Raw genomic sequence first — 23,719 nt, forward strand, 5'->3', positions numbered from 1 at the left:
TGCAGATCTAGGCAGGCGGGAGAATCACTCTTTTCATGTTTCAGTGGATGTGGATACTCAGGGGAGGGGTCTAGGATGGCTCTCCGATTTGGGGTTGACAGCTGGGTTGACGGTAGTGCCCTGCACCAGTTGTAGGGGCTAAAAGACAAACAGATTTTGGTGACAAGAAGATGAGTTTGATTTTAGACATATTAAAACACCTATGGCCCAGTCAAGGGATGCATCCCAGAGGGAGGTCTGGGACACGGAGGACAAATCTATCTGAGAGATTGGTTTGGGATTCAGGGGCATTAAGTGGGCAGTTGAAGCTGTGGGTGAGAATGAAGTAGCCGGGGGTTACCTGGAAAACCTAGGACTTCAGACTAGTTTGGTAGCTCGTTACCTGAGATAACTATTGTAGAGGAAGGAAGGAGATCTAAAACCAAGAGCTAAAATAAAAGGTGGTAGAAATTGGTTAAGCAAATATGACAAATCTGTTCATTGTTTCTTCTTGGTCTATGAGGTCTGGAGAGCAAGGGCCTAAAAATGCACCCTCACTATGTAAGTTTGCCTCTCTTTTTTTTTAATTAAAAAAAAACCATTTTTAAAAGTTTATTTACTTATTTTTAGAGAGAGAGAGAGAGAGTGCAAGTGGGGAAGGGGCAGAGAGAGGGGAAGAGAGAGAGAATCCCAAGTAGGCTCTGCACCACCAGTGCAGAACCCGATGCAGAGCTCAAACTCATGAATTGTGAGATCGTGACCTGAGCCGGTTAAGTTGGACACTTAACCGACTGAGCCACCCAGGTGCCCCACAAATATGCTTCTTTTACAGAGAAATTTGTTCTGGTAAAACCAATATCAGAAGGGCTGAAAAAACACAGTATACTTATTTCTCTCTATGAAGTTTAAATTCTCTGTTTCTTTTTATCATTAACCCATAAAGATCCTTTACTATTTTTTCTAATGTTTGTTTATTTTTGAGAGAGAGAGGGAGACACAAGAGTGTGTGTGTGGGGGGGAGGGTCAGAGAGAGAGGGAGACACAGAATCCGAAGCAGGCTCCAGGCTATGAGCTGTCAGAAATGCGAGATCATGACCTGAGCTGAAGTCCATCACTTAATCAACTGAGCCACCCAGGCACCCCGATGCTTACTATTTTATCTGACTTGAAAATATTTTATATGAAATTCCTAGAACACGTGATTGTGGCTGAGAGAACATTTGTCAATTCATTGATTGTGGTTCTATTTGATCTTCTACTGATGAGGGTTATTCAAGTGAATATTTTGTCTTGCCTTTGATAAAGGAAACTACATTTGATAATCATAACTTTTTATTTCATACCAGGGAGCCATAGCTGCCAAAAATATTTTCATTGCTAACAGCTCTGATCAAAGCAAAAGCTTTTATTTACAAAGTCAATCTTAGCATAATAAGGTTTAGGAGAAAGACAGTTAATAATTTTAATACTTGTTCTCCAACTATGCATTTAGGAGGAATTTAGTATAGAAGTGTGGCATACATTCATCCATATATAATCTCTTTTTTTTAATGTTTATTATTTTTTTTTGAAGGGGAGAGAGACACAGTGTGAGCAGGGGTGGGGCAGAGAGAGAGATGGAGACACAGAATCTGAAGCAGGCTCCAGGCTCTGAGCTGTCAGCACTGAGCCTGATTTGGGACTCAAACTCATAAACTATGAGATCATGACCTTAGCCAAAGGCAGATGCTTAACCGACTGAGCCACCCAGGTGCCCCCATTTTTGTTTTTTTTTGTTTTTGTGCTTTAGTAACATGGCACTCTTTTTCAATGATTTACCTTTTATGGTTTTCCCCCTGTTTTTGCTAGGCAAAATTACTTATTAACCCTTCCAATAACCTTATTAATTTAAGTGACCAAAAGCAGACACTAGTGGTTTGCCTGTTATGAGTCCATTTTCTTTGCCTCCTTCCCTGTTGACAGAGCCCCACCTTCCCTAGGAGGTGGTGAACTTCAGGGCATATGGGCCTGGCTTTAGCCCTGCTGATGACTATATCCATTTTTCTTGTCGGTAATTAGTTTTGTAAGTGGCATGTAACCCGATTCTGATATGTGAGGAGATGTCTACTTGAGACCTCAGAGGATAGTTTTTGTTTGTTTGCTTGCTTGTTTGCTTATTTTGTTTGTTTGCTGAGACCTAGAGATTCTAAGGGAAGAGACCATCATTTTTCAGTTGGGAATTTTTGGTTATACATTTGATGCCAGCATTTAATGGCCACCTTAACCATGGGGACACTAGGTGACCACAAGCATATGTACTGTGTATGGGAGACTAGAGAAGTGAATCTTGATGATCTTGTTAAATTACTGAATTAACCAACCCTAGAGCAACTCCATCTCTGATTCTAAGAGGTAATGAGTTTCTTTACTTTTTAACCATTTGAATCAAGAACTTTTTGTTACTTGCAGCTGAATGCATTCAATACATATTGGACATGAAATAAGAAATGTATTAATGGAAAATGTTGGGGGTCAGAATTGAATGGTCAAGAAAGAATTCTTGAGACATTTTCGGTGCAAAGAAGGTGTTTTTTTAAGGTTTTAATTTATTTTTATAGAGAAAGAGGGGGAGCACACATGCCTATGCACGTGAGAGGGGCAGAGAGAGAGAGAGGGAATGAGAGAATCCCAAGCAGGCTCCACGGTGTCAGCTCAGAGCCCGATGTGGGGTTTGAGCTTACAAACGAGATGATGACCTGAGCCCAATCAAGAGTCAGATGCTTAACTGAGACTGAGCCACCCACGTGCCCCCAAAAAGATGGTTTTATTAAAGTATAGGGACAGGACCCATGGGCAGAAAGATATGCACTAGGATTGTGAGGAGCTATGGATTATATACTTTTAAGCTGTGAGGGGCAGAGATAAAGGAAGTTTCCAGAAAGAATTTCTTATGTTAAAGAAGACTGACAGGATCCTGGAGGCCTGGCTAAAGTCCAACTGAGGTTGCTTTTTGCCTGTAGCAAAGCATTCACATTAAGGCAGTTGTGAGTTCCTGGAGGAGAGTCGCTCTGCCTGTCTCAAGTCCTTGTCGATAGGCTGCAAAGGTGGAAGGACATTTAATATTATCTACATCTCGTTGCCTTTGTTCTTTACATCATCAATATTTTGGTTTTATGGGTACTTAAACTTTTTTTTTAAATTTGTTAAGTTATTTAAGTAATTTCTACACCATATGGGGCTTGAATACAAGACCCCAAGTTTGAGAGTCGCTTGGTTTTTCAGCTGAGGCAGCCAGGAGCCCCAGCTTTACGGATACTTAAACAGCAGTTATGAAATGCTGTTAGAAGTGCCTAAAGGCAGAGTGAATACTGACGCAGTGTATCAGATGACTGTGACCCTGGGCCGCCGTAGATCACGACAGATTCTGAGACCTGCCAAAACCAATCTTGATTTAACTGCCTTTCATCTAGTATATGTGGATTTTCTTTTTATTATTCTGGGGATTTACTTTCATTCTTCCTTATCCATTTCACTGCTATTAGAGGGAAAAAACCCTTCACAATAATGCACTGAGTTATTAAAGCACCTTTTATTTGAAGTCTTCAAATCCTCTATGTAGCAGGAAACACATTTCCTCCACTGCTGGAGGTCAACCAGTGGAGCATTTTCAGAACTAAATACAGATTGAGGATGTTCCATGTAAAGGATAAGCAGTACCTGTGAAAAAAACCAGTAAATTAGAAATTAAAACCAAATTTTGTTGTTTACGTTGTTAAATTGCAAGTAAAATCTACTCATTGGGTCCTCTTGGCTTTTTTAAAATACATTTTTTTTTTCTCGCTGTGAAGGATGTTGCTTTCTCTCCAAAAGGCTCAGGGCATTAAAGGATTAAAAGCAGTTGAATAAGAAAGCAGCCATGTCAGATAATACAAATACTGGCCAATAGATTAAATATATTCTTTGCTTTTCCTTTTTTTTTTTTAAAAAGGTTTTAACAGCCAATCATTGAACTTGTCCTTGAGTTAAGTAACTCATGTCAGTTTTTGTGATTTCATTGTTAATGCCTGAAAAGAAGGACAGACTGTAAAAGCAGGACTAAACAGCAGCTAACTAGGATAGATGACTGTTACTGGCCTGCGTTTCCCCCATTCCTGCGTTGCTTTAATAAAACTGTGGAGGGGGATTTACCGATGTGAATGCCCCACCTGCTCCCTCGGGCTCCTGCCTACAGATTTCTGCCTCCAGCTCTGTTTGTCCTCCGCCCCTGCGTGGCCTTCTCGCTCACTTATTTTGGTTGTACCCCTTGTTTCAAAAGTTAACTTCACCTCAAGAGCCAATGTGATTTTCCTATTAGCCCATACTAAGTGTTTAATAAATAGTGGCTAGAATCACATTGAATTGATAAAATGGTATAATATAAAATGGGGGTGGCCAGGTAGAGAATGAAACTTGTCAGCCCATCCTCCAGGCTCCTACCTCTAAAGCTCTACTGCTCTCTGTTCTCTGAGCAGGAAAAAAAATTCTCCCTAATTTCTTTATTTTTTTATGTTTGTTTTTGAGAGAGAGAGAGAAAAACCACAAGAGTGTGAGCAGGGGAGGGGCAGAGAGAGAGAGGGAGACACAGAATCCAAAGCAGACTCCAGGCTCTGAGCTGTCAACACAGAGCCCGACATGGGGCTTGAACCCACGAATTGCGAGATCATGACCTGAGCCAAAGCTGGCCGCTTAATCCACTGAGCCACCCAGGTGCCTCAACCTAATTTATTTCTTACCAATTAAGGGAAGGGCCTCAACTACATACATTGTTAAAAGTTAGGGCACACATAAAGAAAAATACTGCATAATCAGCATGGAGGAGGCATTTGAACATCAGCACTGAGTAGGCACACAGCCGCAGAGATTTGAGTGTGACTGTTACAGATTGGTAAAGAAGGACTTCTTTAACTCTAGTTATCTGCTTACTTCCTCCCCTTACCTAAGTGCACATATGCTGTCTATGGCACATTATTTTTTTCTCCTTGTGTTTTAAAAAACATATTTTCTCTTCAATTACATACTGAAATTCTATAGCATATGACAATTGAAAATTCAAATACCTATAACTTTCAGCTTTAGAGAAAAACAACTAAAACAAGAATGAGAAATAAAAAGGCTGTTGAAAATAGGACTAACAAAGGAGTAATGCTAAAAATGTATTCTTGGCTCCCAAATTTCATAGTTAGATCAAGATTCTTTCATCTGCTAATTAAAAACAGGACTTTACCAGTGAGATTAACAGGTAATTCTTAAAGTTTTTCAGTTATAACTTTTTCAGCCTCTCTTCCTTATAGACAGACATTGATCAGAACACCTTTCAAAGATCAGAAGCTATTTAATCATATAGCTTCATGACCTTTCCCTTTGGTCACAAAATGACTGCAGGGAAATCGCAGTGGCTAAAGAATAGAGAAATGTCTGTTGGGTCTGGGTGATAGATGCTTTGTGGATTGATTCTTGAGGATTGAAATTTGGTTTTATAAGAACATAGAGAAACAGATTACAATATTGAGTATGTCCATCCAAACTTTGTAAGGCCCTGATTAATAGTTTTGATCTTTTGGCGCCCCGGTGTCAACATAAAAAATTGGGATCTATTCCAGTAGATCCCAATTTCTATGAGTTGTGTTTTCATGCATTGTCAAGCATTTCTTGAACTTACATAGATTTTTTGCTGAAACTGTGACATTTCCTGGCATAACAGTTTCTGTAAGTGTGCCACCTGCTGTATAATGAAATCTTCCTGAAAGTGCGCCTTTGTACTTAAAGGCATGTCTCCTAAGGGCTTGGTTCCAGAATTTGGAGGGATGGAGCAATTTCCCTCCATCTCTTTACACTTCACAATTCAATGTTCTCTTTCTCTCTTCTCTTTTCAATAACAGAATGTATACTTTTTTCTTCTCTTCTCATGTATTTCTGTAAGTTGTCAAACTCAGATTTCCTTTAATGAATTGGAGGTCTCAGAAGAGGTGGGGATCTGTAAAGTTTTATAGATTCGGAATCTTATAGTGAGATTTGTTCCTTGGAGTCCACCTTTAATGTAACGAGCGAGGTTGCTTAGAAATCCAAATAGATGTGTTTTCAGATGGAAAATAATACCAACCAGTGATACAGGGAATGGAGCTTTGGTCATAGTTAAGAATTATCTTTTCACATTCGAGACAATATTGTCAGAGCTGATATTTCACAGCACATGGAGAAGAGGCGGCTGCCACCCCTCATACTGTTTAGTTTCCTCCCTACCGTGTTAGCAGTTAGAACAAGAATCCAAACAACTATAGCAGACAGACAGCTGTCCTAACCGTGATTTGTTCATAGCCAGGCCTGTGAGAAAAGGTTATCGCTTTATAGTTATGAACATGGTATTTTTCTCATTGAGGCTAATTTCTTTTTGTAGATCTCTCTATGTGACTGAGAGGAGTCTGTCAGCCCTCTAATAGAACACGATTAATATTCGTAGGGATTGCTCATGACCGGTATAAGTTTCTATTTTTCCTGGAAGGTGAATACTTTCAGGGGCCATCCTGGCATCTCCATGCTCTCGAGAGATCATCTCTTCACAGTGTGGCAGGCAGCAGCAGTAGGCCCCAGCTCCAATAAGGGGTCTGCCTAAGAAGAGGATTACATTACCCTTGCCCCATTAGTAAAGGGATTTGCTGACAAAACATGAGAAACCAAGACATTTAAACATATCCTCGCTGAACTTGGCTAAATAGCTATGTTGCTGCACATTATTCTGAAATTATAGTGAGTGGACTCCTACGGTATGTATATACCTGATAACCACACACATATTGTGCTTAATGATACGGAGTTCTGGGATGAGAAGCTCAGGGTCTGTGCAGCCAGACAAATTGAGTTCAAATCCCATTATTGTCCCATATTCTCTGGGAGATTTTGGCTTAGTTACTTTGCTGAGCTCAGCTCTTTCCATCTGTAAAAAGGGAATAGAAATACTCGCTACTTCACAGGACTGTTGTAGGGATGAAATGAATGGGTCCATGGAAAACACTTAGCAAGGGCCTGGCCTATAGTTAGTGTGGGATACCTCAGTGTTTGTCCTTGTTCAGCCTACTACTTGGTTGTTTTTGTGAGATAGGGAAGGGTGAGGAGGGGCCCACAGCTTGTACTTATCAACTCAATTACGTACTGTTGTATTCCCAAACATCTGTTTAAATGACGGCTACTCCCTGGGTCCTTTTGTATGGTACCTATTCACATTTAAGGCGGGGCATGTGATGGTGGGGAAGGAAATCAGTTTTTTCACCAGTATTCCTAATGTATGTATGATTTGTTTGTTTAAACAAACATCTGGACACATGAATGTGTCTGTTATTTTGAGTTGAAAATTTGGGTATATGGAAACTCTTCGGACATCTATAGAAATGAAATTACATTTAATCGTATAATTAATGAATCATCTTTAATGAAAAAAACCCAAAAACCAGGAAAGAATGCAATGTGAAGACCATTTCTGGAAGTCCTGGGTTGAGAGTAGCCTTAACCTCTGGTATGAAACTCTAGCCTCCGGGACGGAGAGAAACCTCAGTGACAGGAATGCAGACTCCATCCGCTCCTTCTGTTTAAGTGATGTGCTAATTATTGGCACAATTAAAATCCATCTTAAAAATTCCTGTCTTGGATTTTTAAATTGTTTTCTAATCTTTTTTTATGGTTGATTCACTCTTAATGCTTATGAAAAAAAAATCTCATATATATTTCCCCCTGAGATTGCAGATAACCTGAGGTAGATACTGTTACTTAGGTAATGACACTTTATATATTTTATTCTTTTATTTCTTTTCTTTTTTAAATGTCTTAATTATTTTTTTGAGAGAAAGAGAGAGAGAGAGAGAGGGAGCAAGCAAGAGAGCAGGAGAAGGGCAGAGAGAGAGGGAGACACAGAATCTGAAGCAGGATCCAGGCTCTGAGCTGTCAGCACAGAGCCCCATGCGGGGCTGGAACCCACGAACCATGAGATCATGACCTGAGCCAAAGTCAGCCGACTGAGCCACCCAGGAGCCCTTATTTTATTACTTGCATGTTATTGGAAGTAGTACCAATAGGAATTGATTCATAGACTGGAGTCAGTATGGGAGTCATCACAGGGTATTATCCCCTGAATGGTATATTTGATGAGGGGACTTTTTGCTCGGAGCCCACATGTGTAAGCAGTACCTCAAGATGGCAGCCAGCAGGGCAGGAAATTGGAAGAGGCGGAGGGGAGACTGCAGGCTGGGGCTGGGAAGACTGAGGTGCAAACAGATATAGTAGCCAACCTGTTCTCTGCCTCTTCCCTCTTTCCCAAACACTTAACTGCTTTGCAACAACAAATTGAAAACTTTATAATGAACTTACCCGACTTGCAGATCGTACAGAAAGGCATCCAAAACCCTGACAATGAACTCAACATTTCAGAACTTGTTCATCCCTGACTGATCTGGGATTCAAACCTCTGGCTTTCTACTTTTAAAGGTTTATGGCTACAGCAATGTTGGTGATTAGGGAAATGCCAGGGCTCACTTACTGTTTTCAGGGAAGAGTGTTTACCACAGATATTTCTTTCTTTAATGCTCAAAGTAATGTTTCACATAAAAAAATTAAGTTTTTATTTTTCCAGACTGCATACTCTTTTTTCTAAATGTTTTATTTATTTTAAAATTTTTCTTTAATGTTTTTATTTTTGAGAGAGAGAGAGACAGCGTGAGCAGGGGAGGGTCAGAGAGAGAGGGAGATACAGAACCTAAAGACAGGCTCCAGGCTCTGAGCTAGCTGTCAGCACAGAGCCCAACATGGGGCTTGAACCCACAAACCGTGAGATCATGGCCTGAGCTGAAGCCGGATGCTTAACCCACTGAGCCACCCAGGCGCCCCATGCGTACTCTTTTTGTTCAGAGGAGTACGAAAGCAGACCTACTGCATTCAGGGGGGTTTTCCTGATCATCCAGAGCCCTCTCTTTCCACCTGCTGGTAAATGGGAGTATGTGTCTTTCTAGGAAGTAGAGCAGGAAAGCAGGGACTTGGATGGCATTTCTGCCACTAGAAGTCTTGAATTCCTGTGGTGTCACGAAGTAAGGCTCTTCCTTACTCGAGGGAACAGGTTTGGAGGCGTTGCTTGCAGTTATCTCGTGTCACGAAGTTCAAATATTATGTTTTAAAACTAGGTGTGCTGTCCCCGGATTTGCTTACCCACCCTGGGAATTCATTCCGAAAGATGCTCTTATTTCTGATCTTTTTCTCAGTGATGACTCTAGATTTGGGGGAATTTTCTGGGCTACTGAATATTTGATGCTCTAATTTTAAAACTCATAGTGCTGATTTAATGCTTTAGTAGAAAACCAAAGCTGTATTTCAGAAAGCAGATGTTTAAAAGATAACATTGTCAAGTGCAGCCAGCAATTGGTATCTCCTCCTCCACACCCCGCCCCCCGCCCTGTCATTTCTCCAGTTCATGCAGTTTGTGGGGTAGTTAGTGGTACTTCATCCAAGTTGTGTTTTCAGCGTTCTGCAAGGTCAACTTCCTGATTCATAAAACAAAGAAACAAAAATCTCCTGGGGGATAAAAGAAAGCTCTTCCTCTTTAAGTAGCAAACAGAAAGTGAAGGGATTTTTGTCTTTGAATTTCTCTGTGTAATTACTCTGTCTGCAAGAGAGAGGTCTGTCCTTGATGATCTTTCTTAAAGACACACGCGGTTACGCAGACAGTGCTGGTGGCAGTCATCTAAGACTGGGAGGCTGGGAGCTCTCAGGTGTGTGAGAATCGCAAGCATATGGCTACTTGGTTCCCTGAACGCCGGGTCCCGGAGCAGCCGCCTCTGGCTGAGGACAGGGAGGTGGAGCCTTCCTGCTCACCGCTGCAGCGACTTTCCTCCTGCTCTCTCTGCCGGCTGTGCATTGGCTCTCCAAGCCACGCGTGCTGTTCCTCGGAGTGGAATAGGCAGGGCGTGCTCACAGACCGCGGTATAAACTGCAGTTTCTATTTGGGGTGCCCAGGGACAAGAGCACCGGCAAGGAAAGCCAGCACCAGTGCCATGGGCCAGCTTTGCTGCTTTCCTTTCTCAAGAGAGGAGGAAAAAATCAGTAAGTGTGGGGATTGTACTGTGCAGAATCCCGAGTGCCTGACTATTTTGTGTGGTTGTCTTCTAGTGGTAGTTTGGGGGGTGGGGGTTGTTTTTTGATTTTTGTTTTCTAATGGGAAAGGTAACCGAGCAATGAGCTGTGGTTTTTCAGGTGCGTTTCTGAAAAAGATGGATAGGTATGTAGTTAATAATTAACTGGCCAAAAGTACAGTAACTCAGTAAATAGGCTACGTTAAAAAAATAGAACTCATTTTTGATTTGGGGCTGTTGCTCAATGCTACAGCTCATTCTCATCACACTATCTAGAGTCAGAGTTGAGTTTTGGACTTTCTTTAAATCACTGCCCGTGATCAGATATATTTGTATAAAGCAGACTTCATTTTTCTTATCTGAAATTGGGATATTTTTGGAGCAGTGCTCGCTAACGGCAGAGAAGTAACGCAGGCTCTACAGTGACGTCTATCACACATTTGCAGACATCTCCCCGTGTCCTCTGCTTTGTTCTCGTGGAGGGGGGTTCAGGTGTACCTGGGAGGCCACCCCAAACAAGTGATGCAGCCGGGCTCGCCAGCAAGCAGCTCATGGATATTTGTAAGCTAGTGTCAGGCAGATCCAACATCTGCTTATGGTTGAGAAAACAGAACTTAAAGTGATGACACTTGCACGAATTGGTTTTTCCTCACTGGTTTGTGTACTTCCTTACGTTTTGGCTTAATTAGTGTGCCGAATAGAATTTGCCTTACACTAGTTCCCTGCCCCCCCCCAACCAAATACTGAATTTTTAGTTCTTTTTAACTAAAATGTTTATGGTCATACTTACCAAATTTGCAGCCACATTTCTGTCACATCAGTGCTTGACTTAAATATATTTAAATAAGTCTATAGAATCTCCTGATACCTGGTTCAGATACTCAAAGGTTTACATCTGGCTCATATGTCTGGCTGGTTGTTCTCTAGGAAACCAGCCAGGGACAGGTTTTGGAAAAATTAATATACATCCTATACCTGTTCACTTGGGAAATAAGCCTGTTTTTATGGGGAATGCTTTGGAATAAACACTGGGGGACTCTGGGAGCATTTGATTATTAACAAGAGCCAATGGGTGTGTTATAAATTTCACCTGTGAGAATGATACCATACGGTACCTAATTTTAAAACCCGAGATGAGTCTACAACAGAATTATTCATTTTTTTAACAGTAAGCACTGGCATTTGTTTGGCAGCCTGAAAGTTTTCAGATTATTTGTCAGAATGATTTATTTGTAGTTCTTGAGGGTTTTGGTTGATTGATGGATTGCTTAAACAACATCTGTATCTGAAAAACTGTGGTATGGACAGATGTAGGGATAGTGAATTCTCCCCTTATCCTTCTTTGCCTTTCCCGCTTCCTATTCCACTGCTCCACGTCTTCCCTCAGAGCACCTGCTTTCCTTCTATTCTGTTTCTCCCCTTTCCCGTGTGTAAGCAGTCTTCTTGGTGCTAACAGAAGTCATGTTTCACCTCATTGAGGAATTTGCTCTTCTCTGTCTTTTTCATCTGGGATTGTGGGGTACAGAGTCTTGTATTTTATGTTTCGTGCTTCTTACTATTGCTTGATAGGAAGTGGTATATACTGCTTTTTGGGGTTACTTCCTCAACTTCCAACATTTTAAAAAGAAAATGAGGACAGGATACTGTCTGAAGTCAAGTTCTAGTTCAGCAGTGCAGATTACGGCTGGGATCAGTGCATTTGCACCTCTTTTCTCTCTCTGCCCCCACTGCTGCTGACCTTCTGGCCCCCCACCATTCTTGCAGTAGTCTTTGATTCTGACATTGCTTCACTGTTCTTCTCCCCACGATCTGCTTCACACTCCATCACACATCCCATCAGCTGTTTTCCGATGCTGTGTTTAATTTCTCTGCTACAGTATGGTCTAAAGAGACGCTTCTCTCCCAGGCACTGCTGAGCTGCTGGTAACACATATCTCACAATACTTACGAAGGGGACTTGGGAAAAAAAAAGTGGCAGAGAATTCATTAGCCAGCTTGCCTCAAGAAACAAGTAAATTAGCACTAACTATAGATAGCCAGTCCATAAGTTGTATTGATAACATGAAAAAGAATCCATCCTAGACATTTGGAAGGGCCCATCGTTTTTCTGATTGTACAGGACCTCCTGGGGCTTAATCATCTTTGTGTCCCCATGTAGTAGCTGTGTTAGCCTGCTCTGAGCCAGCAGGCTCAGCGGGGACCTAGTAGGGACACAGCACAAAAATGTGAATGCCTACATCTTTCAGTTCTGCCGTAAAGGATGGTGGTCTGGACTATACCTGCTTGGGGCAGCTCAAATCGTGGAGAATGGAACGAGGTTTTGGTGAAAGTTTAAATTTGTGGATGTCATTTTCAAAACACAGGTGAGTTGGAAAGCCCGTCCTCTACCGTCCTGCAGAGGTACAGAAAGGATATACCCAGTTGGCCACGTGGTAAGAGTCAAGTGACCCTTCTCCCCTCCCGCTGCTGCTTTATCCTGCTTTTGCCCTTGGTGGTGGTGGTGGATAGAAAGTATTCCCATTTAATTCATTTGTTAGTGCTATTTTAATCTATTGATAGCAAACAGAATGATCGATTAATCAATGAACTGTGCAGGGACCTAAGTTTGTGTGAGGAGTTAAATGCATACATAGTCAGAAATCTTGGCAATGGGGTGAATTATCAAATGCAGTAGAACCCCAAAACGGTTTATTTTTTTAACTAATGTAGCACCAAACAACAACACCCTTTTTGTTTAAATCCCAGCGGTGAACATTTTCTTAAACTGTATACTTTTGGGCCACCATAAATAGAATGTACTGATAATAAATGCATGTGTCTTATAAGATTGACAAATGCATTCATTGCAAGACCAAGCTCTTTCTGTTGCTACGTAGGCACACACTTAACATTAAATGTGACTGTAGAAATTGTAGGATTAACAGAGATACTCTCAATCTAGTAGTTTTTGCTGAATTCTTATATAACCCCTGTTTTCTCTGAGTTGCCTAATTTCTCATAGTGAGTTTCTTGAAGGGAATATCCATGAATAGGGATGTTGTTGTACGGCCTGACTGACCACTGTACTTTATCAATCTCACTAAGTAGACTTGAAAAGAAAACTTAATAACTAAAGGCAGACACTTCCGTAACTAATTAGAAAATACTCTACTTGCTCTTTCCCTATTGCAGATTTTCCCATTTTGAAGTACATTGCTTTTATGTAGAATAAAATAGATGAATGTTCAAAGATGAACCGACTGCTCATAACTAGTCAGTTAACTGTCACTGGAGATATTCAACGTAGGATGAGAAGCCATTCTAGTGATTTTATAAGGGGGAATGGAAGGGCTAATGAATGGATACATTGGCAGCTTGGTTACTTTGTAACCCTGATATTCTGTGATACTGAAAATATAAGAGTCTGTATTTCAACAAGCACATATTTTAATTTTACAAGTATGTGTCTTTTTATTCAGGTATAATTGACCTACAATATTGTATTAATTGCATGTGTATAACATTGTGATTTGACATGTGTATACATTGGGAACTGATAACTGTAGTCTGTTGCCATACAAAGTTAATACAATATGTACTTCCCAGGCTGTATATTATATTTCCTTGACTTATTTATATTATAGTTGGAATCTGGTACCTCTTGATACCCTTCACCCATTTCACTTCCCCATTCCTTCCCCACTGGCAGTCACCAGCCTGTTTTCTGTATCTATGAGTCTGAGTTTTGTTTTGTTTGTTTTAGCTTCCACATAGAAGAAAAATCATGCAGTATTTCTCTTCGTCTGTCTGGCTTATTTCACATGGTGTAATAACCTCGTGTTGTTGTTATATGGTAATCTTTCATTGTTTTTTGTGGTAGCTGAATAGTATTCTAGTAGTGTGTGTGTGTGTGTGTGTGTGTATTCCACATCTTCTTTATCCATTCATCTCAACGGACATTTAGGTTGTTTCCAAATCTTGGCTATTATAAATACTGCAATGAATATGTGTGCATATATGTTTTCAAATTAGTGATTTTGTTTTGATAGATACCCAAAGTGGGATTGCTATATCGTATGGCAATTCTATTTTTACTTTTGTGAGGAGCCTTCATATGCCGTTTTCCATAGTGGCTGTACCAATATACATCCCCACCAACCATGCATGAGAATTCCTTTTCCTCCATATCCTCACCTACACTTATCTTTTTGATAATAGCCATTTTGGCAGGTATGAGGTGGTATCGCACTGTGGTTTTGATTTGCGCTCCCCTGATGATCAGTGATGTTGAGCAGATGTCATGTGCTTATTGGACATCTGCATGTCTTCTTTGAGGAAATTTCTGTTCACATCCTCTGCCCATTTTTAAATCAGATTTTGTTGTTGTTGCCATTGAGTTGTATGAGGTTTTTTTTTTTTTTATAATTTTGGATATTAGCCTCTATGGGATATATAATTAGCAAATGTCTTCTATTTAGTAGATTGCTTTTAGTTTTGTTGATGGTTTCCTTCATTGTGCAGGAGCTGTTATATATAAGTTTATTGTCCAGAAGCTTTTTAAGTTTGGTCTAGTCCCATTTGTTTATTTTTGTTTTTATTTCCCTTGCCTTTGGAGCCAGATCTGAAACCAGATCATTAAGATTGTTGTCAAGGAGCTTACCACCTGTCTTTTCTTCTAGGAGTTTTATGGTTTTAGGTCTCACATTCAAGTCTAATCCTTGAGTTAATTTTTATATAGTGGTTCAGTCATTTCTTTGCATGTAGTCACCCAGATTTTCAACACCATTTATTGATGGTCCTTGCCTTTCTACATTGTATGCTCTTGCCTCCTTTGTCATAAATTGATCGACTTTGTATGCATGCGTTTATTTCCGTTCTTTTCTGTTAATCTGTGTATCTGCTTTTATGCCAGTATCATACAGTTTTGACCACTATAGCTTTGTAATATAGTTTGAAATCAGAGACTATGATACCTCTAACTTTATTCTCTTGTCCTAAGATTACTTTGGCTATTTGGGGTCTTTTGTGGTTCTATACAGTTATTAGAATTAGAATTATTTGTTCTAGTTTGTGAAAGATGCTATTGGAATTTTGATAGGGATTTCATTCAATCTGTAGATTGCTTTGGGTAATTTGGACATTTTAACAATATTAATTCTTCTAGTCTATGAATGTTGAGTATCTTTACATTTATTTGTGTTTTCTTCAGTTTTTTTCATCAATGACAATAGTTTTCATTGTACAGGTCTTTCACCTTCTTGATTAAGTTTATTTTTAGGTTTTTTTTTTTTCCGATGGAATTATAAATGAGATTTTTGTATTGATTTCTCTTTCTGATAGTTATAGTGTATAGAAATACAACAGATTTTTGTATTTTATTTTATTTAAAGTTTAATTTTTTATTTTGAGAGAGAGATTGATCGTACACGAACAGGGAAGGGGCAGAGAGAGTGGATCCCCAAGCATTCTCAGTGCAGAGCCTGACATGGAGCTTGAATTCACTAACCATGAGATCATGACCTGAGCCAAAACCAAGAGTTGTATGCTTAACTAACTGAGCCACCTAGACCTGCCAGATTCTTGTATTTTAATTTTGTATACTGTAACTTCATTGAATTCATTAATTAGTTTTAATAATGTTGGGTAGTGTTTTAAGGGTTTTCTCTATAAAATGTCATGTCATCTGCAAATAGTGACAGTTTTACTTTTTTCTTACCAGTTCTGATACCATTTATTTCTTTGTCTTGTCTCATTGCTTTGGCTAAGACTTCAATACTATGTTGAATAAAAGTGGGGAGAGTTGGCATCCTAGTCTTGCTTCTGGTCTTAAAGGCTGAGGTTTGTTATGTATAACCTTTGCTATGTTAAGATGCATTTCCTCTATAGCCATTTTCTTGAGTTTTTATCATAAGTGGATGTTGAATTTTTTAAAATGCTTTTCTTGCATCTATTGAGATGATCACATGATTTTTACCTTTCATTTTGTTAATGTTACATTGGTGTTGAACCATCTATGCATCCCTGAAATAAATGTCACTTAATGGTGGTATATGATCCTTTTAATGGAATTTTGAATTCAGTTTGCTAATACTCTGTTGAGGATTTTTACATCTATGTTCATCAGGGGTATTGGCCTGTAATTTTCTGTTTTTATGGTATTCTTTCCTAGCTTTGGCCTCAGGGTACTGGTGGCCTCATGAAATCAGTTTGCAAACATTCCTTTCTCCTCAGTTTTTTGGAAAAATTTGAGAAGGATAGGTATTAAATCTTCTGTGCATGTTTAGTAGAATTCACCAGTGAAGCCATCCAGGCCTGGCCTTTTTTTGCTGGGATGTTACAAGTATATATTTTAACAATGCATAATTATTTTGCTTATATATATGAAATACTTCTCAATATTATCTTTCTGTTTGGCATGAGTTATCAGGATAGTATTTGTTTCATAAATGTGAGCCAGTTTGTTTCTGATGATTTGGAACTTGATGAAATAACATTAATATTTAAGTTGAGGTAAACAGTGTTAATTTCATGTCTTGTGAATGTTTTTATTTTTGAACCCTAGTTACCATGGTGGATATTGTTCAGTTACACAAAGGAAAGTCTGTATTTAGATTTTCCAGATCTCTGGAGGGCTTCCTAGAAAATCTATAGGCTTCTCCTTCACTCTTCTCTTTTGCGCTGAGATGCGCCAGCTCTGAGGTTATCTTTCATATGTGTATTCCAACCCGTCACAGATTTAAAGCAGCACATATGCAGGGCCCCGGTTACATACCTCTCTTCGTAGCCCCAGAGGCTAACATAGCGTGTTACCCAGAGGAAGCATGTTCTAAATGTTTGTTAGTGACAAGAATGATACACATTTCCTGTTACAAGTATGAGAGAACTTGACCCAATCTGTCAGAGTACAAAATTTGAAATGACGCTGGTTAATGCTGTAACCTATAAAGAACTTGGGTGACTGAATATACCAGAAGCATTTTAATACGGTCTCGCTTAGATGGTACAGCAGGTGTCCCTGGAAATAGGTGATAGGGAACCTCCCATCCGTGGACAACAACATTGATTTTCCCTCCTTGCCTGTAGAAATGTTTTGTACACAGGGCCCCAGCAAAGCTCTGGTTCTGCTGCTGCCTATTGAAAATGTGCGGCCCGCCCCTTGTTGCGAAGTTTCTTCTGTAGGAAGAGCGCAGGACTGGGAGTAAGGAGATGCAGACAAGAAACTCAGCTCGGCTACCAACATCCTGCCTGACTCTGGGGAAGTCATTAACCTCTCTGGGCCCCACTTCCTCATATTTCAGAAGTGGGGGTTGAACTACCATGATCTTGAAAGTTTATTCAGCTTCTCCTAGTTTGTCCCATAGAACTAAGAGTCTAGGAGGGCATCTGGGTGGCTCAGTCGGTTGAGCATCTGACTTCGGCTCAGGTCATGCTCTTACAGCTCGTGAGTTTGAACCCCACGTCCGGCTCTGTGCTGACACCTCAGAGCCTGGAGCCTGCTTCTGCTTCTGTGTCCCCTTTCTTTCTGCCCCTTCCCTGCTCATGCTCTGTCTCTCTCTCAAAAAAATAAACATTAAAAAAAGTTAAAAAAAAAAAAAAGAACTAAGAGTCTGGTAAATAAATATTATAGATAGAAGACAATTCTTCCTTCTTTCTGCTTTTTTACCCTCCTCCTCCTCCTCCTCCTCCTCCTCTTCCTCCTTCTTCTCCTCCTCCTCGTCCATCCCCATTTCCTCTTCTTTTTTAATTTATTGAATGCCTTCTGTGTCAGGTACTACACGAGGATCATTTGGAAAACTGCTTATGAAGTGAAACTATTAAAAGCGAAATGCTTCCATACCATCCCAGTTGAGAGGGAAGTGGGTGAGAGTCAGGAGCTGGGAGGAATTCCTCAGTCACAGTCCTCTAGGGGTGCCGTGGGGCCAGGAGCTGGGAGGAGGCCGGGACCCCAGGCAGTTCATGATCTGCTGCCCCTTTTCTGAAGCAGCAAAGCCCAGTGAAGCCAGCGGTGCCCCGTATAGCCCGAGACTGCACTTTGGATAAGATCCCTGTGGGCAGTATTGTGGTAACACCTGTAATGTGTGATATAAAGCATTTAACCATAGTCACTAAAGATGAGATTCCCCCTCCCCTTTACTAAATAATGTATACCCAAGAGGTTTATGTTTCTAAAATTAAGGATAGGAACATTAGTGCAAATTCTCATATTTGCTATTCCTGTCTTTACTCCCTAATTCCCTTTGCTAATTCATAGGCTATAGAGTAACTGTATTTCTTTTTGTTGCTCTTCTCAGACCTTTTTAAAGCGTGCCTGGATCCTCTGATCAAATGCTGAGTAATTTTCACTGGGAGAACAAAGGTTGTAGAATTTTCCCCAGCCCCTAGTACAGTCACTGGCTGCTGTGAGCTCTACCCAGGTGCCCTGTGGAGCAATGTGTATGACCTGTCCCTGTGTCTTCTTTGCTGGGTGAGGGCCATGTGAAGGAGTGGAGAATCTAATGAACATAAAGGTTTTGGCTAATAGAAGAAACCTCATGTATTACCCTTCCTGGGGCATTGGCATGTTAACGAGGCTCATTATCCCAAGTGCTCTTGGGAAGTATTTGTAGGAAAATAATGAAATAAATTAAGCAGCAGTAATGACTTAGTTCAAAATAATCTCTAGTGGAGGAATTTCGGGCAACTAAGTAAAACTCTTTCAGGGCATCTGATAAATCACTTTCTGTAGATAATTGCCTTCTTGTTAATTAAGTCGGCCTTGCCCAATATATAAGTCTTTGAGCTTTCATCCACAGATTTCTGACAAGAAACTTAAAAGAGTGCTAAAACTCAGTGCTGAAAGGAAGGGATTTTGGAGGCAGATAGACTTAGCTTACGTCTTTGGTTCTAATATTTACTATGTAACTTCTCTAAGTCTGTACCCTCAGCTTAAATGTCTACTGCTTATGGGAATTAAATAGGCTAATGTCTGTAAAATGCTTGACACTGTGATGGGCATGTAATAGACCCAGTTAATATAATTGTAGTCATCTTCGAAATCAGCTTGGCAGAACTATGGTTGTATTTCTGTCATGCCCGCAAGGGGGAAAAAGGGACTTACAAATCCCAGGCCTTGAATTATTGAACAGACTTATCTGAGTAACATGTTTTCCTTTGGGGCTCTCCCTCCCCTTCTCCCTGGGGTCTGTCTGGCAGGATGCCTTACTTCCCTACCCTAGGAGAGACATGTAGTTTGAGCAGAGTTAACTGAGAGTCTTCCCTGAGGTATGATAGAGGGTCTGCCTTCCTTTTGGGCTGTGCATGGAAAGAATGTAAACGTAAGACTGCTGGTTGGTAGGGAGTCAGTGGGAGTCTTCTTGAGAATAAAACCAGCACAGAAGGAAGGAGAGAGAAAGAGTCTGACCTGGTGATAGTATTTGAACTTGTGAGTTTAGCCATGATGAAGACCTTCTTTATGACAGAAAGCAGTAAATCCTCCCCTTTTTCTTAGCTTAAACTTACTTAAGTTTTTGTCACCTGAAGCTAGAAGGCTTCAGGTACTTTAACAGAGGACATCTGTAAGAGTAGACCCATTCTGGAACAAATACTTATAAATCTGGTCAAGAAGTGAAAACTCAAAAAAGAAAAAATGAAAACTCTGATTTCTTCTGAACCTTCATGTTCCATTTTAGCGGCAATGAAATTTAGCTTTAAGTGAAGCTGTTTTAAAGAGTAATCCGTTCACTTCAGCTTGTACTGTTGAGCACCGTGTATTTGGAAAGCTCTGAACCAGGTGTCATAACAAGTTCGTGATGATGTCACACAGTCCCTGTTGTTGGAGGATTTCTTTTTAATTTACATGACTTTTTAAAAAGAGATGTGTTGGATACCAGTGTTTATTATGCCCTGAACGGAAAAAGTCAAGATGAAAGATCTTGATGTTCTCCGTGGAACAAGAAAAGCCACACCCCTTCCCTACCGGGGAGGTGACCTGGCTACGTGCGCCAAGTCCAGTCAGAGTGAGTTAATTACCACTGAGCGTAGAAGTTGCCTCAAACTCCCATCACATGTAGTGGTTACAGCTTGACGCAGGCAAACACCATTTCTACAACAAGCATTTTAGCAAATTAGGTTTCCTAAAACAAACAATGTCAAAGGTACAAGTTAAGAGAACTTGGAACTATTAAAACCAGCCTTTCCATTGTATCGTCACATTCTTTGTCCTTGGCAAGTAGTCATAGACAAAAACTGAACTATGTGAGGAAAACATAAAAGACAAGTATAGTTTTAACTTAAAGGCTGTGGCAAACTGGGATATACATGATGCTAATTTTACCAAAGTCTGAGTCAAAGGTATCTGAGGTTTATAATTCTTTGTTTCTATACACTGTCCCCAAAACTTTATTCAAGGACATTTGTAAGCCTAAGATACATATACAGAAAAAAATCACTCTGCCTGAGAGAAAGTGTGAAAACAGGATGCTTGGAGCAGATAAAGAGGTTTCACATTCCCAAGAGTGATGGAGCTCACCTAGTTGGTAATGCTGGAATCTGATGGAAAAGGGTGACCTACTTTTTTACGTGTTTCCAGAGCTCCCCACCACCTCCCCTTTGTGCTTGTGGTTAGAATGTTGGTGTTGGCATTTGCCATGTAAATTAATTTGATGTCTAACATCTGACTCTTTGAGCAAAAATAAAATTAACACTTTCTAAGTATTTAAAATATTCCGCTAAAGTTAGCTGTGAAGCTCAGCTCTTTCAGAGTTTTGATTGATGTTTATGATAGCTAATAAAATGGCAAGCAAATGATCTGTTAGTCTAAGACCTTCTATGTAGGTCTGTAGCAGTCAGACCTTATTTAGAAACAGTTTGTGTCATTTAGGATACGGTCAAGCAAATTGGAATTACACTGGTTATTTTTATCAGAAAGGATTTCACACAGCGAATTAATGAAACAAAGTTTGGAGGAATAAAGTATTGCACAGACAATACTGAGAAAAAACGTAGGTGGTGGCTTTCAGCCCGGGGTACCTTGGGGGAAGGATCTCACGGAGCTGAGCCTCAGACCTTTGAGGAGGGGTTGGTGTCTCCCAGGCGGTGCCCCAGAACTCAGCAATGGGCTCTGGGAAGCTGGGGTTCTGGCCTCGAAGGAGGGGACCCTGGCCTGCTTTGCTCTTCTCTCCGAGGGAATGCAGGGAGGCTGGTTCCGGGAGCGGGGAAGGAAATGAAAACCGGAACCAGCTGGAGTGAGCAGCCACTGTCTTGGGGACAAGCTATAGCCGGGGCAACACCAACAGGAACAATAAGCAAACAGCAAAAGGCGAGTTCCTTTCCCCCTGGTGCAGCTGTCCAGTTTCCTTCTGGAGCTTCTTCTTGGAAGAACTATATGTAAAAGCTCTGGAAGTTACAGGTTGTAAACTACAACCGCGGAGCGTACTACTCACATCAAAGACCTAGCCAGTAAAGAAAAAATATGTTTGCTGAGTCCCTGCTCCAGCATCATAAAGCTAAATAAAGACGGTGAGTTCAGAGCTGAGAGACCCTAGTTTAGTAACTCGCACACAGTGGTTAGCTATGTTGACATTATTTCAAAAAGAAAGATAGTTTAAAAATAGGTGGTAGTGAGCAAACTAATTGTTAAGATGCTTCTAGAAAACCCATCAGCCAGATCAATGTAATAAACTTAGAACAAAATTATTTCTAAATGAATTCATAAATAGTTTATGAAATTCTTTAAAAATAAGTTATCTTTTAAAGTTTAAGTATGTGTTCTGCAGTCTTACCAATCTTATGATTTTTTTTGCAAGTATTTCTTTCTTCCCCCAGTTTTATGGAGACATAATTGACATAATTTTGGTGAATATTTTTTTATACCAGTTCTCTCATTCCAAATTAATGATGTTCATGGTCAATCCGTGCTAGAGGGACGGGTTGGGGAAGTAGGTGTGGGGGGGATTGTACCTGCATCCAGGTGGAGATTAGTGTTGGGAAAGATTAATTATGCTCTCACGGCTTCAGAAATTAGAGGGAACCAAAGGCTCAGATGCCGGGAGGTCAAGGCAGTCTGTGGAATGTTCTGCATAGTCTGAGGAATTCTTAAAAGGATCTGGGAATCAGTCAGAACAGAAATAGAAAAGGGCAGCCAAAAGAGTCAAAACAGTGAGAGGTCAGATGCCAGAAAGTCAAGTACATCAAGGCAAATTTATGCTTTTTTTATGAAAAGGGAGAACTTACTGGTGCACACTAGCAAACAACGAGTTAGGGAAGATAGAGTTGACCTTGAGGCTGACTGACAGGCATTATGGCCCTCTGTCTCTGTCTCTTCCAGCAGCTTCTGTGATTGTCCCCTCTTAGGCTCTGTGACTTCTAACAGCTCTGGGGAACATTTTTGCTGTTCAACATTTGAGAAGAATGTGTTTCTCTTTTATAATCCCCATATATAAAATCTGAGGGAAGGTAGGGATTATGAACTACACAACCTTGGACAGTACTATGCATATCAAAGATGTAATTTATATTTTATGGCATAAAGTGCTTTTCTATACTAATAAAAGCTGTGTATTATGAACAACGTCCAAGAGGTAGAAATGAAGTGTCCTGAGGAAGGGGTGCTTAAAAATACTCACAACAAGCACCATATGGACCAGTGGTTGCTCTGGTAGACCAGCAGCCCCTCTGGAGTCCTGTGGAATGTGAGAGGAGCAGTGATCCAAAGGGGAGAAGGAAGTGGGCACTCTTATCAGAAAGGGTGGAGGGTAGTTGAGGAAAGGATCAGGAGCCAATTGGTATAAAGTCCATGTGGCCCGGAGCCCTGTCGGGGGGTGGTCAGCAATGGAGCAGTCACTGATACCAAAGAAACCATGCCGTGTGTGCTCTCCGGTTCCTGACAAGGAGAACTACCATGCACCCCCTTTTATTCTAAATATTGGGAAGCTCAGAATCCAACTCCTAGCTCTCATGATCTGCGCTTCTGTGATCTGTACTTCCCTCTGTTCTTTTCTTGCTGTGACCATTTATGTTTTTTCTTGGTGCCAAATTTTACTTTTTTACTTCTAGAGTACTTTTTTACTATATATATATTTTTTGCCACTAATTATCTCAAATCTTTTTGAGACTGGACGATGAACAGATGAATGATGGAAAGAAGCATGTGGCTGAAGAAGGTACAGAATGGACCTACTAGGGAAACAAGAACAAAGCTGAGGCTGCAAAAAATGGTCACATTCACCACACGTGCATAACACACATTCTGAAGTAGATATGTTCCTGGAAGGTTGCACAGAAACTAGACTTACGTGATTATTTTTATCAATTGTGACTTACAGAAAATAACTGTTTCAATGCCTCACATTCAGTGTGGTACATCTAGAGACCTAAAACCATCTGTACCTCACTGTTTTCGGCTGCGATCTGTTCATATGTCTGTTGAAAGGCCTTTTGCAAGATTAATTAGCAGTTGCTTTTCTTTGTGCCTAAGAAGGAATGTCATTTAGTTGAAAAAGAATGCAAATGCAAACTATAAGGAACAAGAGGTACATTTCTTGTTTGCTATCACTCCAACTTTGTTTTAAAGAATATATAGTATGAAGTCAGAAATTGACTCTTACCATGTTTCCTTACAGAGATGTGTAGCAGGGGGATCACAAATAGCCTTGTAACCT

The 23,719-nt window shown here is 40.4% G+C and overlaps 2 protein-coding genes across 2 annotated transcripts in view; both read left to right on the plus strand.

The window, feature by feature from the left end:
* Nucleotides 1–23,719, plus strand: part of LOC115295338 (A-kinase anchor protein 7-like) — a 140,386-nt gene that overhangs the window by 95,527 nt on the left and 21,140 nt on the right. The window lies entirely within an intron of this gene.
* LOC115296977 (A-kinase anchor protein 7 isoforms alpha and beta) overlaps nt 9,925–23,719 on the plus strand; it is a 33,894-nt gene continuing 20,099 nt past the window's right edge. Inside the window, exons 1-2 of the mRNA XM_029945462.1 lie at nt 9,925–10,074; nt 12,467–12,535. Of these exons, the coding sequence (XP_029801322.1) occupies nt 10,026–10,074; nt 12,467–12,535 (118 nt within the window). The 5' untranslated portion in view covers nt 9,925–10,025. The remainder of the gene's footprint in view (nt 10,075–12,466; nt 12,536–23,719) is intronic.

The sequence above is a fragment of the Suricata suricatta genome, chromosome 7 (genome assembly GCF_006229205.1).
Source record: "Suricata suricatta isolate VVHF042 chromosome 7, meerkat_22Aug2017_6uvM2_HiC, whole genome shotgun sequence".
Lineage (NCBI taxonomy): Eukaryota > Metazoa > Chordata > Mammalia > Carnivora > Herpestidae > Suricata > Suricata suricatta.